The sequence below is a fragment of the Emys orbicularis genome, chromosome 3, assembly GCF_028017835.1.
Source record: "Emys orbicularis isolate rEmyOrb1 chromosome 3, rEmyOrb1.hap1, whole genome shotgun sequence".
Lineage (NCBI taxonomy): Eukaryota > Metazoa > Chordata > Testudines > Emydidae > Emys > Emys orbicularis.
Window position 1 is genome coordinate 212,351,145 of NC_088685.1, and position 17,023 is coordinate 212,368,167.

Here is a 17,023-nt window from a genome sequence, read left to right on the forward strand (position 1 = left end):
TTCCTTTTGTTTGTTTTAAACCTGCTGCCTATTAATTTCATTTGGTGACCCCTAGTTCTTGTGATATGAGAATAGTCTCAGGCAAAGAGCCCTCCTTTAGGATATGAAAAGGATCACTTTACACTTGAAGAAGAAATAATGCTCAGGGTGACAATAGTTTAAATGTCATGAAATTCACTGGCTTACCGATAAACTGCATCAGAGGAAGAATAAAAGCAGAAGCCTAGAAAAAATGGTGGTGTAAAACCATCTAACGGACAGCAATACAAAAACTTCCTGTGTCCATTTGCCTCAATTGTAAAGGAAGTCAAAAGTAGTACCACTGTTTCCATGACATAATTTGCAAATTCATGAGGGCAAAGCCATTCTGAAAAGTGAACAGAGTAACCAACCCAGCAGATCAAGTCTCGTTCACTTAACATGCTCTTGTCCTTCTTCCCTGTTTAAAATCCCATCAAATCAGAGATGGTCTCACTAGACCTATGGAAGACCATGAAGCTGAAGTTAGTTGCTTTTAAACCGATTAGGACTGTGGCATGCAACCTAGTGTCTCAGCATGTGTCCTGTGTCTGAAGCAGCAGCATACTGACAAGTGAATGGAGCAGTAGGAAAGAGAACCTGTGCTTGCTAGAAGGACTGAACAGTTTTAAGATTCAGCAGCTAGCCAAGCAGTCAGAATGACTTTTTCTGCAGCTAACTCTGCAAGGCGTACCACCTTCTTCAGGAATTTGTGAGACCACTTCCATTCTGTAAGTTTTATCACTTTCCATAGGATTTCACTCTGCGAATCTGCAGATTTCACTCTGAGTCTTCCTTTGATTATCAACAGCCTCACTGAAGTAATCTCTTCTATACCCAGCTTGTTAAGACCTGTTCAAAAGTAAGATTCTGTGTGCTGAAATGATCAAGAAATGTCAAGGTTTAACTGCTCCAAACTGTTCAATGTGACTATTGTTCAGGTTGACTGCAATCTCATTTTGAGTTTTATACCTAAAGAAGCAAAGGCATATGTACAGGCAAAGTAGAGTGATATACAATGCTCTGATCAAAGTTTAAAGTAGGAAACTTACTTGATTTCCAGAAATACCTGTTGTAAAACAGCTATCCATAATTACAGAAGGCAGCTGCTGTGTGTGCAAGTCCTTTTTGGAAATAGTTGTGTTTGTGAAGAGCGGCTTTCTATTTCTGAAGAAATCAAAATTCTCACTTGCCTTATAGATTCAGATTCAGTAACGTCTGACCAACTTCTATAAAACTGGATATTGGAAATGTAGCTCAGTAGTAGTACCTGTCTTTTTCTGTGCATACTTTTTTCCTCTGCAGCATTTGAGAGCATCTGCACCGGGGGTTTAATGTGCTTCAGATTCACACCTGAAGTTAATTTGGTTTAACATTCCTAAGTGTCCCTATGTAGACATGCCCTTAAATGCATAAGAGCTCTCATTAGCATTGCTTAATACCAGCCAGCAAAGAAAATGTAGACTTGCAGCAGGGGACCTAGTTTCTGCAAGGAATCGAGTGGACTTTTTGTGTGTGTGTGTGTGTGTGTGGTCTGCCTTTATTGCATGACCACAATCCACGGTGCTGTGGCATTACCCTCATTGGATGCAGTTAGTATATTGCTTCTGCACATGGACACGTGGCTCCTTGCATCAGAGCTGTGTGTATTCACCAGGAGTATTTGTTTTGATGCACAGTGTGGAGCACCATGGGTACATATCCCAGTGTGCAACTCGCAACCGTCCAGCGAAGTGTCTTTTTTGAGAAGTTTTGGCAATGTATGTGGGGCAGAAACAAGTTGTGCAGGGGTGACTGGGACTCTGGAGTCAAGTTCCCAACTTGCAGCTTTCTCCACTCCACAGTATCCCATAATTTTAGCTCCTATTTTGAAAATCCCATGGGATTTGTCACTGTCTACCATCTGACAGAAGCATGGAGCCTGAGCAGCTCTACATTATTGTCATGAGCGTTACAAGCACAGGACTCTCATTCCTTAGTATTTGCAGATCCTCAAGAAGAGCCACGGGGAACATGACAACTTCCTAGTGGGCAGATTGCTGTGGGACGTAGCAAGAACCAATTCAAGGCGGTTGGTGGTGGTCATGGAGTGCTGCTTCTGGGCCTGAGAAACTAGCACTGACTGGTGGGATAGCACTGTAATGCAGGCTTGGGATGATGAGCAGTGGCTGCAGAACTTTGGGATGGGCAAGGCCACATTCCTGGATCACTGCGCTGAGCTTACCCCAGTCCTCCAGTGCCGGGACACCAAAATGGGAGTTGCACTGACAGAGGAGAAGCAAGTGGCGATTGCCCTGTGGAAACTTGATACTGGATTGCAGCTGGTCAGTGGGAACTCATTTTGTATTTGGAAAATCCACCCTGGAGGCTGTGGGCATGCAAGTGTGCAGGGGCATTAATCATCTCCTGCTGCACAGGACTGTGACTCTTGGCAATGTTCAGAACATAATGGATGGATTTACAGCAGTGGGGTTCCCAAACTGCAGTAGAGCGATAGATGGCACGCACATCCCTATTTTTGGCACCAGACCACCTTGTCACTTCTATGTTGGTGGATCGCTGGGGACTCTTCAGACATCAGAGTGCATGATGGAAGGTGCATGATGCTCACATCTTTAAGAGCACAGGACTGTTCAGAAAGCGACAAGCAAGGACTTTTATTCCTGACTGGCAGATTACAAATGGCGATGTTGGAATGCCAGTAGTTTCCGGGGGGAACTATCCTACTCTTTGTTCCCCTGGCTTATGAAGCTGTACACTGGCCTCCTTGACAGCGCCAAGGAGAGATTCAACTACTGGCTCAGCAGGTGCAGAATGACTGTTGAATGTGCTTTCGGTAGGCTGAAGGGGTGCCAGCATTGTTCTCACTGAGATCCAATCTTGTGAGGAAACAGTATCCCAGTGGTTATAACCGCATAGTTGTGACCTATATAATATCTGTGAAGCAAAGGGGAAAAAGCTCCCGCCGGGGTGGAGAGCAGAGGTGGTGCTGAGTTTGAACAGTGAGACACAAAGGCTATCAGAAGAGCTCAACTAGGAGCTATATGGCTCAGGCAGGCTTTGAAAGAACACTTTTAAAGAGCAAGCTACAGTAATGCGTTGTGGTGTACTGTGCTCTACCTGGCCTTGCAGTTTGGAGGCCTTTAGTTGTGTGGTGCTTGGTGTACATCTATGATAATTATGCTGCTTGTCACTGATCCTATGAGTTGTCACAGTCTACAATAACAAGTGGGTGCTGTCACTGCTGGCAGGCATTCTGCAGCACCAGTTGGGAACTCATAAAGATGAATTATTTTCCAAACACTAGTGTTATTGAGTAATGAAAACTCTTTAAAAAATTCTGTGCAAGTTAAAAGCAAATACATTAAGTTCTGTTCCATCAACTTATTATGACTTTAAAGAAGGGGAAGGAACATTCATTTCCATTTTAGCTACACATGTCAACTGTGGCACACTCAGGTCAGTATGTGAAGCTGTGGCTGACCTTAATGTCCTCTGATGTGGAGTGATGTGGCCCCCTGATGCCACATGGAATGTTTGGGCTGGTGTGGAATTTGTGGGGTGCTACATTGGAATGCTCCATGGACTACAAAGGGAAGAAAGCCCATGACTGTTGAAGCTGTAGGTCCATAAGAATCTGCAGCGTCTGTGTTGGCGGCTGAAAAAAAATAAATTAATGGAGATATCCTATCTCCTAGAACTGGAAGGGACCTTGAAAGGTCATCGAGTCCAGCCCCCTGCCTTCACTAGCAGGACCAAGTACTGATTTTGCCCCAGATCCCTAAGTGGCCCCCTCAAGGATTGAACTCACAACCCTGGGTTTAGCAGGCCAATGCTCAAACCACTGAGCTATCCCTCCCCCCGTTATGTCCTGGTGCCTCTCCCTCTTCTTTTCTTGCACCTTTCTCCTGTCCGCTCTTTCCTTCTCCATGTGGTCTGCCATTTTAGTCCTCCTGACCCTGTTCATGGTCCAATGCAGCACTTGCAGGATCTCGCTGAACATGTCATCCCGAGTCCTCTTCTTTCTCCTCCTTATAACAAGACATGATTATTGATACCACTTCTTTAGAGTGCTTGTGTACGGTGTAATTCACAGCTCCAGCCATGGTCAGTATGGTCTGCCGGGGTGAGAGGAAATGAGGAGGGAATTGCTAGGTTGCATGAAACTGAGTATCCGACAATGGCACTGAATGCTGGCACCACCTTCCACAGGCAGTGGGGATTTTCGCTGGTATCTGACTCCTGAGGGTAACACAGGCAAAGAGAGCACAGCGGCTGCTGGTATCTTATATCCTATATGCCATGGCCTATATGCTGCTACCCTGTGTACTGTAGTAGTGCCTGACAAAGTAATTGCTGAGTGGCATGGGAAAGTGGCTTACTGTGGAGGAAGAAATAAGGCTGCCATCCCTAGAAATCTTTTGGGAGAGGATTACCAGGCACCTCCGTGCAAGTTTTTCATTGCGATCTCTCAGGAGGATTCAAGGGACATCCATGTATACATAAACTGCTCCGCATGGTCCCCTTTCCTAGCTCTACAGGGGAATGAAAAGCAGATAACACTACCTCTTTGTTGTACTGCTCTCTTTTCTAGTACGAGTAATCGAATGAAAAATTAAGAGCTCTGTCCTGTCCCCATCCTCTTCCTCGCTGTTCACACCAGTGGCCCATGAGTTAGGCTCTTCATAGCTATTGGCAGTGGTGTGCAGGGTGGTATTGCATGTAGCTCTTCGTAAAAGCAGCCAGTCTGCAGCTTGGCATCGGATCATCTGGTGCCTTCTGATATGCCTGCCACAGTTCCTTCACTTCCATGCAGCGCTGCTGATCCTTGTCATACCCCTTCTCCTGGATCCCCTGTACAATCTGCTTGTAAATGTCACTGTTTCTATGGCTGGCCAGTAGCTGTGCTTCCACAGTCTCTTCTCCCCACAGACAGGACATATTGGATCTCCTGGGCCTGCTCCGGGCCAGTGCACACCTGGAGCATGTAGCCGGCAGGATCAGCTGGGCAGTTGCACATAACAGTGGAGAGCTGCTAGGTGTGCTCGCCAAGCTGGACAATCGGGAAAATTCCTAGGGTGTTAAAGGGGGAGGAAGGAAGAGCAGGGGGCTGCTGGTGTCTGTGACCACTGGGTAGAGGAGTTCACAATTGTGACCAGAGTGGTCAGTGTTGGACACTGTGGGACAGCTAGCTGCTGGAGGACTGTTAGAGTTGACACAGGTAAAGTAGTGTCTGCCTTCACACTGCATCAACCTCAGCACATGGATCGTGGCTCAGTGCCACTCGGGAAGGTGGGGTCAGTATGTCAGTGTAATGGAGAGCTTACATCAGTGGGAGACCACAAGTGTAGACACTTGCACAACTAGGTCTGCACAAGGCAGCTTATGTGGACCTACCTCTGTAGTGTAGTCCAGGCCTGAGTTGCAGCTGCTGAGGACACGCTGTCTATTTTTTGTGTGTGAAGCTGTGTGGCTGATTTGCTGGAGAACTGAGTGGGGAGTGGAGCTCCACCCTCGCTTGTGGGGCCCTTCTTGAAGAGGGGGATTCTTTCACCTGAGTCCAAAACACTTCTCTCAGGACTGCCTTTAATTGTGCAGATCTCTGTGCTAAGCCCTGCTCCAAGCCAACTGCCTCTCTGTTTAGTATAGCAGTGTGGATTCTTAGAACTCTCTTAATGTCCATTTCTTTCCTCTTTACTTTTTTTTTAACGAATATGCAAATTAGGTGTGAATGGCTGGCCTACTGCCAGTGTGGCGTTCAGTATTGCTGTGATTGTGCAGCCCAGGCAAAGGGCAATGTGAATGATCAATGGAATGAAGAGATTTATAGGAGGAGATAGTGACAAAACTGAAATTAGATAGTCTTGAGAGAAGATTTAAGAGGTGACTGAAGTATTTACACCTAGCTAAGGGTTATAAAACTAAGTTTGCTGTATCTAAGGAGGTAAGGACTCCTAAGTTAATTCTTTTGGAGCAGTTTTCATGTTCTACTCCTGGGGGAGTTCTGCACCACTGCTCAATGTAGATTTTCATTTCTTCCCCGCCCTGGAGAATGAGTGCTGCAGAGCTGCTGGCCACCACTAGGGGCCACTGGCCCCAGCAGAGCCCAGCTGTCCAGCTTGCAAATACAGGATGCTGCCAAGGGGGAGGGAGGAGCTGGAGGGTTCTGGTAGCTGCAGTTCCCAGCATGTCCTGAAGGAAGAAGGGGGTGTGCAGGAAACTCCGTACAAGCCCAGGACCCAGCTGTTTCTCTTCTCTCTGGAGCCCTGGGTGTAGGAGGTGCAGGTGTCTGGGCTGGGGGGAGCACCCCACGGCTAGGCTCTGGATGGGTGGGAGTGCAAGGGGCTGGTAGAGGGGGTGTCGGTGTCTGGGCTGGGGGGGGGGGCGCTGCAGCTGGGTGTAAGGGTGTGGGTGTCTGAGACTGGAGGAGCAGTTTTCTCCCCCAAGATGTGCCCCGCTGGCACGTGTGACACACCCAGACTGAGGCACCCAACAAAAGCATAACAGAAAAACAGGAGCTGGATTGTCATAGGGGTTTCTTTAACTCTCTACTCCTGCGGGGAAATTTTGTTCTCTGTATTGTTAGGTGTACTTGCTGACAGGTATTTGAAATAAGTTACCAAAATAATTGAAACTGGTGTGATTATGTTGTGTTTTGACAAGTAACATTAAAAAAAATTGCAATTTTACTTGTCTCGGTGCAGAATTCCCCCAGGGCCATTGTTCAAAGTGCCATTGGCCTGGTCTACACACTATTGTACAGACACAACTAAAGGTGTGATTTTTACACCCGTTTAGACGGCTGCAGCTTGTCTGGGTGTGGACACTTTTTATATCAGTTAGGCTGGTACCTACCAACTTGCTGGTGCAAGTTTAAACCAAACTAACCAGTTTTAAACTGGTAAGAGTCCCCATACAAATTCCACTACTTTAACCAAACAGGATATAGAGCCTTGCTCTACACTGCACAGTTAGGTCGATGTAAGGCAGTTTGTCGACCTAATTATGTCCGTGCACACAATACAGCCTTGCTCCCGCCCATGTAAGTGCCCTACGACACTGACAAAACTCCCTACGCCTCTCAGGGAGGTGGCTTATGTCAGTGTAGTTAGGCAACTGTGTCAGTGTAGACACTGCATTACTTATATTGGCTGTTGGCTGTCTTTTTGGTCAATTTCATGGCTCCATGCTTAATATAAAGCATAAATATCTGACATTAAACAATATGAACATTGAGGGCCTGTGAGCTGCTTTTGATCCTACTTACCTATGTGGCAAATACATACTTGGGCTCTGGTGCTTTAAGCTTACTTGCATGTGGAGTCCCATTAACGTCACTTATGCTCATGTGGAGGTTGCAAGATTAGGGACGTAAATCTGTAGAGCTGAGGAGGGGTTCCAAATAAGATGTTTTTTTTTTTCAAAGCTGGCTATCAGAAGTGCAAGAGTTGCTTTCCATAATTACTTACCTCAGTATTTTGGCTGTTGACAGATAATGGGGAAAGACAGAAGAATATGTAATTAACCCTATTTCCTTAAACAAAAAAAACCCAGTTTAGTAGACCAGCATATAACATTCACTGTCTTTACAGACTCCACCTCCATTTCTAAAACTTGTATTACTAAAGTCCTATGAGTGATTGAATTTGAGAATTATAATCTCTGTACAGTTTTGTTCCCAAAATACCAATAACACGCTCACCAACATGTACTTAGGCATAGTTGGAAGTTAAAATAGTAGACTTTTGCTTCAAGTGGCACTACTAAGAAAAATAACCCAAGATTTGGGGGGAGGAAGGGAAGCTCTACACAGACTTTTTAGAGCCACGTTTCCTTTGTATGTTGTACCATATTCCTAGATGTTTGAGTTTCTCTTGTTATACTCTTCTATAGGACTACTGTGTTTCTCAACTGAGTGAATTCACTTGTAATCTCTCCCTTTGTTCCAGTGCCTTTAAGATAAGGAAAAATGTAATTTGAGGTACATGTAATACTTCTGTTGCACACAAAAGCAACACTGTTTTGAAGTTGCAGCAAAGGTGGTTTGTGCCTTCACACACTTGACATGGTGTGTGGCATTCCAGGCTTCTCTGGGCCCAAAACCCCAATATTAAGAGAATTTAACTTTTCTTTCTCAAAATAAGCCAAACTTTGTTGCCATGAAAATAACCTCTCTTCTGTTCCATCAGTCAAAGATCCTTTCCCAACATGGGATCTCAGGTTAGTGTTGTTCAGGTTGATGGAGACACCTTTTGAGTCCTTGAGTGTTGGATCTTTGTTCCATCTTTTGCCTTAAGAGAGCATTCTTCATCACATTTACACTTGTGAGGAGAGTGAGTTGTGAGCTTTGATTGACAAAGTTGTCCAATGACCACATACTAATTTCCTCTCCAAAGCTGTCAATTATGCTTTTAGCTCCTTCCCAGAGTATATCATGCATCCTGGGGAGACATGACTTCACACTGAAAGGTTATATGGAATTTTAAACTTTTTGTTTAAATGGGACCAAATGGGAGTGTTTGAAGTCACTCAGATCCCCAGATATACAGGGGGTCAGTGTTGAGGGAATACCGTTTCCACTTAATTTTATCCACTTAGAAAGACGTTATGTATTGAAATCTGCTACTACTTATATAATGTCTGAATACCTGTCTCTTATGGCTCATTTAACTAATACCAAGGCAGCATCCTTCTGCCTAAGTAATGTTTCCAAACTTGATATTTGCAGGATGCAACGCTGAGTTCTGTTCACACCTTTACAAACACTCTTTTTTTGACATGACCTCTCAAACGGATACCGTAAGAGGGCAGTTTAGCAATCACTATTTATCTAGAACACCTCAGCCTACCATCTTGGGGAAGGTATTGGATATGTAGAAGCCACCTTACATATACAAGAAGAGGTTACTTGTAACTGTAGTTCTTCAAGATAGTTGCCTACACGCATTCATACTTCTCTCCTGCCTTATCCTTTTCCTGAGATTTCCACTCTTCGATACTGTGGCAGTTGGGGCTGCATGCCCCTCCTATAACCGCAGCTACCAAACATTCAGTGCTGCAAGGAATGCTTGTGGCATGGCTTTTTAGAAGGTTCTGAAACTCTGTTGTTCCAGAAGCACATCGCTCCAGGGGAACATGCAGAAACTACGCTCAATAGTAACTACTTCCCGTAAAGTGACCTCTGTTCGGCTACGTCCTCACTACTAGGGGGGTGTCGATTTAAGATACGCAAATTCAGCTACGCAAATAGCGTAGCTGAATTCAACGTATCCGAGCCGACTTACCCCGCTGTGAGGATGGCGGCAAATCGACCTCCGCGGCTCCCCCGTCGACGGCGCTTACTCCCACCTGCGCTGGTGGAGTACAAGTGTCGATTCGGCGATTGATTGTCGCATCCCGATGAGACGCGATAATTCGATCCCCGAGAGATCGATTTCTACCCGCCGATTCAGGTGGGTAGTGTAGACGTAGCCTTCGTTTTAACACACAAACTGCAGACAAAGTATACACAACCAAGGATTAAGAACTAGGACTAGAACTACGTATGTGCTTGTGTATATTGTGAGGCGAGGGGGAGTATGCCTGTAATGTAGGAAAAGTCATACTTTCATGAGTAAGGTCGCTACTTTGGCAAGAGTGGCTGTTGGAATACTGTTCAGAGAACCTTTTCTGGATGTGTTTGTGGATGAAGCAGTTCTATCTCTGGTAACAGGCACAAAGGGATGTGTTGACATAAGACTTTGTCTCAAAAGTTCTTCAGGAAGTCCCTACGGTTTCCTTTACTACCCATTGAATTTAACCACATAGCCTTCTACTGAATTCTTGGGACACATCTGTTCAGCCTTGACCTGAACTCTGGTGGAGTAGCGCAATTCCAAAAGATATTTAGACCTAGCAACTCTTTCCTCAGTGAACCTGGGAGGTAACTTTCCTAGTTCTGTGACTAAGGATACGAGTCTGTCATGGATTCAGTGACTTTCCAGGACCTCTGTGACTTCTGGGGTAGGAGCAGCGGCTGGGGTTGGATCAGCAAACTTGGGGCTGGAGCAGCAGCGGTCAGCCCCTGCCACAGGAACAGCAGCAGGGCTGGTGCAGCTGCTGGCGATAAGCCCTGGTGCCACCGGAACAGCAGTCCCCGGACTGCCGGAGCAGCAGCGGAGGGCAGGAGCAGCTACAAGCCTCTGGCAGTGCTCTGTTTTGTCTGTTTTCCCCACCCCGGCATTTTTAGTAAAAGTCAGGGACAGGTCACGGGCTTCCGTGAATTTTTGTTTATTGCTGCAACCTGTCCCTGACTTTTACTAAAAATACCCTTGACAGAATCTTAACCTTATCCATGACACATGGCTATAACACTGGTGCTCACACTGGGTTAAGTTTAGTCATCGTTAGATAGCCACTAATAGTAAATGTGACTATTTATCTCCTCTGAGCTGTATCATTTATTAGTCTCTTGTCTTGCAAAACTAGGGTTGTGCTTCCTGGAAGTGGTACTATCCTTTCCATTATGCGCCATTTGCCTCTGACTTTGAAGGTATTGCAGACCTGCCCTCAGACTTTGAGAAGGGTACAAAACCGGTAAGAGACATTCATTTATTATTCTGTCTTTTAATAGGTTATTGGCAGTCACTCACATTTTTCCCTTTTTTGTTTTGGCAGTTCAGACCACTTGAACAACTCATGGGAGTATTTCCCGCTGCTAGTGGTAACTTTCTACCACCAACATGGCGGAAGCTCATGACTGATCCAGTAAGAATCCTCTCTTTCTGTTACTGGTTTGTTTTAAAGGAATAATACTGACCGGGGAAAGTAACAGTTTAACTTGTCTGGTCATACAGCTTTGTGAAACGTGATTCTTTTTGTTTCAAATGTTTGAATATATTAAATGACTTTTCCTGACCCTATTTCCATAGAGCCAAACCAAAATCTCCTCTGCTTCCAAGAACCCTGCAAATTATTTCAGGAGTGGAGGCCTAGCTCCAGTCTCCTGAACTCCCACAAAATCCTACCCTGCTTGTCTTGTTTAGTCAATCCTTGACTCTCTGTTGGGTTTGTGGGGTTCCCCTGCAGTCTTCTAGCTTGGATGGTATTTTATAATACAGTGTATTCCTTTTTCATTAGCCATATTAAACAGTTTTGTCTTAAGCAGGACAAAGAACAGAGAAGGTTCATCCAGCTCTATGCAGACTTGTGAATCCACTTCCTAATTGTTTTTAATGGTCTTCTGATTTTTCTCAAATGCAGGAATCAAGTATAATTGACTTCTACCCTGAAGATTTTGCTATTGATTTGAATGGGAAGAAATTTGCTTGGCAAGGTGAAATTTAAGATCTTTTTCTATTTGAACTTGAAACCTTAATCTTCGTATTGGGGGATGTCTGAAAAATGTGAACAAAATAGGAAAGGATTTTAATTAGATAATGATTAATGAGGTTTACTGTCATATTTGAATGCATTATTTAAGGAAGGAAAGAGCATTTTACAGCAGATCTAAAAAAATAAATAAATTCATGTGAAGAGCCAATTATGATTCAGTAACTGATCGAGGATTAGCAATGATTAATAGTAATTTTAGCAGTCATTCTGGACCAGTTAATTTTGGCCAGAAATAGATTAATCATTTTTCTATTCTTTATCAGCCTTACTATATAATTATGTCTTTTGTCTCCTTTGCATTTAATTAATGGATCGTATACTGTTCAATCAGTAGTTCATTAGTTCCTTGTGAACAATGCTGTAGGCAATAAAGAAACATTTCAGGTACATACAAACTAAGAATGAAGAAATAATGTATAGTACTTAATGTACTCTCTTTTGTCTTTAAAGTATCAGTTGTATTATTCTGTCAATATTTAAATGAGGAGTTTTGCCAGTTAAATACAACATTGCCCTCCCATGATACCGCTAGGCAATTACGTGCCCTCCGTCATTGTAGTGTCCTCCCAAGTGTCCAAAAATAGAAATAACAAAACATCCTTTTTTCCCCTAGTTAATCTAATTCGTATAGAATAACTCGGTTGGTTTAGTTGGTCTACTAATTCTGGATGCTGCTAATGATTTTGCTCTAGAAGAAATGGCTAGTAATGATTCCTGTGCATATTGCTTACATTAGACAATAGTGAGGAAAAAATACAAGTCCCCGTGGTGCAAACAGTTGTGCAGAGACCTTTCCCCATGCTCTGGAGTGTGTTACCCTCCAGATCTGAACCTAGATCTCCGCTGTCCTCTCCCTTTTCTCCTCCAGTGGGTTCATGCACTTTTTCTGACTCACCACCTTCCCATCTGTAGCCCCCTCCGAGTTTATGTGGGCATGGTAGGGCCTGGAGGAGGTGAGACCTGGTTGCTGTGTAATGGAGAGAGATGCTCAGGTTTGCAACAGAGATTGGAATGGTGTTTGTGATGGAAATTCAGGGTGTCTTGGTCAGGTAGTAGCAGTGTTCTAGATGCTGCTTGAATATGATGGATCTAGAGCTAGACTGAACTTATTCAAAGATGATGCCCAGATTACAGGTCTGAGAGACTGGGAAGATGATCATGTTGTCCATGGTGACAGATCATCAAGGGATGGGGCAGGACACAAGGAGCACAGTTTTGGGTAAAGACTTGGACAACCATGAGGAGATGTCAAAAAGACAGGCAGGGGGGACGTGGGTTTGAATGGAGAGTGAAGAGGTAGGTTTGAGAGTTATTTGTACAAAGTTGATAGTCAGTCATGCAAGTGAATAAGAGAGCCTGTGGGATAGTTACCAAAATTGATGGGAGATGAAAAAGAACCTTCCAAATGAAACACTGAAAGTGTTGTTAGAGAGGTGTATTTTATCATCATCCATCCTCTCCTCTTTATTAGGACATAGGGAATCTCCATTTATAGATCCTCCCCTAAGGGATGTCCAAACCATGTGCTCCTCTGCAGCTGTCGGCTTTCCCACAGCCCTTAGTTTAAAAACTGCTCTATAACCTTTTTAATTTTAAGCACCAGCAATCTGGTTCCATTTTGGTTTAGGTGGAGCCCATCCTTCCTGTATAGACTCCCCCTTTCCCAAAAGTTTCCCCAGTTCCTACTAAATCTAAACCCCTCCTCTCTACACCATCATCTCATCCATGCATTGAGACCCTGTAATTCTGCCTGTCTGTCTGGCCCTGCTTGGCTCATTCTAGCCGCTTTTCACAGTGGAGTGCAAAACAGTGGATCTTTGTTCAGCCATTCTACTAACTATAGGTGTAGAAATCCCCTTAACAATTAGTCTCTTGCAGTTTGTCCTCCTAGTTGTTACTCTTTGCACACATGCACCCTCCTCCTGGTTCTGATCCATTCACGGAAGTGGACTTGCTTGTTTTGGAGGGGCATGATGTGTTAACCTTGAGCTGAACTATGTAAAGGATGCTTATGTGGTAATGGGTACCTGGAACAGTGCAATGCCATGTGTTACTATAAATCAGAGTTTTAAGTCTTATTTCTGAAATTGTCCAGTTTTAAAAAAATTAATTCAGTTTAGCAAAGTAAATACTAAAGATTAAAGTTTTTAAATGAAATAATTACTTTAAAAAGTTAAGATTCCTGTATTAAGTATATAGCATTTCATTTCTGTCTTTCGTGGAGAATGGTTATAATCAGAAGTGACTAAAATTGGGATTCCATATATATTTTCTGACTTCTGTATACTACTTTATTAAAATAAAATTAAATGTCAGCATTGCAAACACAGCATGAAATCTGAAAATCAAGCTATTCTTGTATATAACATACAATGTTAACATGTAAAAATAGATGCAATATAAAAATCGTCCCTAGGATTGCTGCTCTCACAATTCAGGGATGCTGTATTCCCCCTCCCACCAAGGGCACCGCTTTTAGGCTCCTGAGCCATCACCTCTCTCAGGCAGAGACCTGTATCGCTGCCTTCTCACTGGGGTTTTTCCAGGCTGCCAGTCCCCTTCCTACAGGGATTTCTATAGAAAGTCAGACTGCCAGAGCAGTCCTGCCTTGCCTTCTCCTCAGAGGCGTTAAACAGTGTGATTAGCCATGGTTTTAAGTTACCACACAGCTTTTCCTAAGCAAGCACACTTACTCTGACGGTGAAAGCATTACAGAGAAAACATTAAAACAATCAAAGAACCTGCACGCATGTTAATAAGCTTATCAGAGATCACTCCTCCCACCCCCGTTTCCACAAGTGCTCTGAGCAGTGTCAGTCCTTCCAGCCCTTCCCTGAGGCTTGGGGCCTTCCCTTTGGATAGAAGCTCCTGTCCATTTGCTGGATCAGAAGGATGTCCCGGAGTCATTTTAAACTCAAGCTATTTATCTTTGTTGTCTTTGTGCTTTGGAGAATCCATTTTAAACTTGTATCGGCAAGTCTCCCTGGGAGGGTGGTACCTGTCTGGAGGTGTTACAACCTGAGTGAATTTGCCTAATCACCCCAAACCCCCTACTGTTCTTTATTCCTGGACGGGCTCCCCCATGGAATTATATGCAGTCCTTGGCCCACAATGATACAAACCTAATGTAGTAAGATACTGTAGAAAATTGCCATATTTGTCAAAGCTCCTTGTGTGGTGGTGGGTTGTTTTTTTTTTAACGCTTTTCCTGAAGTATTTGGAAAATTTTGGAACAAACTGGAATTAAAAAAAATTTCAGTGTTGACTGAATCCTTTTGACTATTGCTTGGGTTTTTTTCTCCCTTTCAGTGGAAAAATTCAATTTCAACTTTTGTTGTTAGATAAACAGGGTAACTTGGTGGCTAAGCTCAATGATTGTGAAAGTTGGGCATCAATACTAAGAGCTTGTTTTAATTAGGTGTTGCTCTGTTGCCATTCGTTGATGAGCGCCGTCTGAGAGCTGCTCTGGAAGAGGTTTACCCTGACCTCACTCCCGATGAAAGTAAGAATTATGATATTTCATTATGATGACTGTGATCGTTAAGGCTTTCATTATTAGTGTACTTATCTTTCATGCAGTATTAAAACTCAAATGAACAGGGTATAATAGATGGCTGCTATTGATTTCCTTATGTCAAACTGCAACCTTTGCTCCACAAATAATTCAGTGGCTGTAAATGGAGTGATCTTTGTTGTAAAAACAGAATTATCAGCCTTCACTTGCACTTATTAAAATTAAGCAGATCCATAGCAGAATTTTAACACTAAATCTAATTTTCAGGTTATTGTATGAAATGATTCAGCTGGTACGCCCTACCTGAATGAGTAATTGCTAGATGAACACATTTTAATCAAAAGAATGCACTCAATTATTTTCTGTGGTGAGACTGGTAAAACCGAATGGGGATACACCTGTCCTCTGTCCAGTTTGTGTCCAATCAGAATACAGGAATTTTCATGACCAGCTTCTAAGCTCCATGTAGGCGGATTCTTCCCAGGTGAGGTGCCAGCTCAAGGTGGCTTTTTCAGCCTGTTTCTGTTTTCAGGGTGGAAAGCCAGGATAAGAAGCTGAGAGGAGGAAAAAAGCCAGTCAGGAACTATAGACTCTGCCCTGGTGTCAGTGCCACCCTTCAGCTTCCTGTTGTGGACCCATTTATGAACAGAGTTAATCAGGTCCACATTGCTATAAGCTTCCCTGGTGGCTTCAATATGACTGGGAATGGGGCTGGTGCAGGTGCTCTCACAGCAGTTCAGGAAGCATACCTCCATAGGGCGGGACATCTCTCAGTTGGCCACCATGCTCGAGTACAGGAAGAGGAGGAAAGTAGTTTGGAGGAGTATGTCAAGATTACCTTTTCCCTCCCTAATCTCCTAGAGAGACTAAATCCAAGAGCCTTATTCTGACTCAGCCAAACTTGTGCAGTTTCCCTCCCGATGCTCCAAAGGGGGTAGGTGGGAGCTTTATCTTCCCTAGTCTAAAAATCTCCTCCATACAGCCTCCTCTTAGCTTGCTTTCTCGTCTGTCCCTCTTCCATCCTATGCTGGGACTCCTCTACCATAGGTGGCTGTTGTAACCTGTGTTTATCTCCCCCTTCTCCTCCAGGGGATGAATCGGCCAAAGAATGGGAAGGCTCTATCTCTTCCCTTTCCCAGTCTTATCCCCCTTTTAGAATTTACAGGTGGTCTCACTAGACGCATGGACCTATCCAGTGTCTCATGGCATTGACTCAAAATCTCTCCTATTAAGCAAAGGATCCACAAAGAAAACTAATTCAGAGTCCTTTCCATGCATCTCACTATCATCCAGATAGTAGTGAAAGACTGCTCTGTCCTGAACACAGCAGCTGCCATTCTTACATTTTCAAAAGAATTACAATCATAAGTAAACTTTTCATGCCCTCTTGGTTCTGCACCTGAAGGTGGATTTGGCAGCACATCTCACTCCAAGCCTCTTCCCTCTGGCACTCTTCTTGAACAGAGCTAAAAGCACTTGGGTGCAAACAATACCACAGAGGGGAAAAGTGTTGCCATCCTTGGAAAAAAATCCTGAAATTTGGGTCAGTCATCAGAGGCCCAGGGAAGCCTAACACGTGTTTGAGCCTACATAGGCACAATTCCATTCTCAGACCTTTCAGCAGTTCCTCTGCTTCTGGATGCCAGGGGAGAAGAACCTAGAAGCCTGCGTTCAGATCTTAGTCATGGTGAAGAAATTACTTTTATGGGCTAGTCGGGGAAAAGATCGCTTCCCTAGGACCTCTCCCTGCTTTCATATTGCTCTGCATTTCGGCCTATTGGGTGGAAAGTTACGGCATACTAACACACAGGTCTCTACAGGATAAGCGCAGACTAATCTATATTTTGCAGCTTTGCAAGTCATTAACCAAGGAGACTGCCTCCACAAAGCAGATAGTCAGAGCTAAGCATGAGCTCCTAATTCTGATAGGATATCTCCTTCCTGATGGACAGAGAATAGGGCCACATTGATTTGTTTGTACAAGTGTGGTCACACCATTGCAAATAATTAGCAGATAAGAAATATTTCCTTGATTTGAGACCCATATCCCCCTCAAAAGTGCAAGCCATAGAGAAGAATTTGGACTTATATCAATGGAGTGTGCATTATAGTCTCTCC

At 44.0% G+C, this 17,023-nt stretch overlaps 1 protein-coding gene across 1 annotated transcript in view; it reads left to right on the top strand.

Moving 5' to 3' along the window:
• Positions 1 to 17,023, top strand: part of XRN2 (5'-3' exoribonuclease 2) — a 90,306-nt gene that overhangs the window by 40,828 nt on the left and 32,455 nt on the right. Inside the window, exons 18-21 of the mRNA XM_065402100.1 lie at positions 10,486 to 10,593; positions 10,675 to 10,764; positions 11,260 to 11,332; positions 14,810 to 14,893. Coding sequence (XP_065258172.1) covers positions 10,486 to 10,593; positions 10,675 to 10,764; positions 11,260 to 11,332; positions 14,810 to 14,893 — 355 coding nt within the window. The remainder of the gene's footprint in view (positions 1 to 10,485; positions 10,594 to 10,674; positions 10,765 to 11,259; positions 11,333 to 14,809; positions 14,894 to 17,023) is intronic.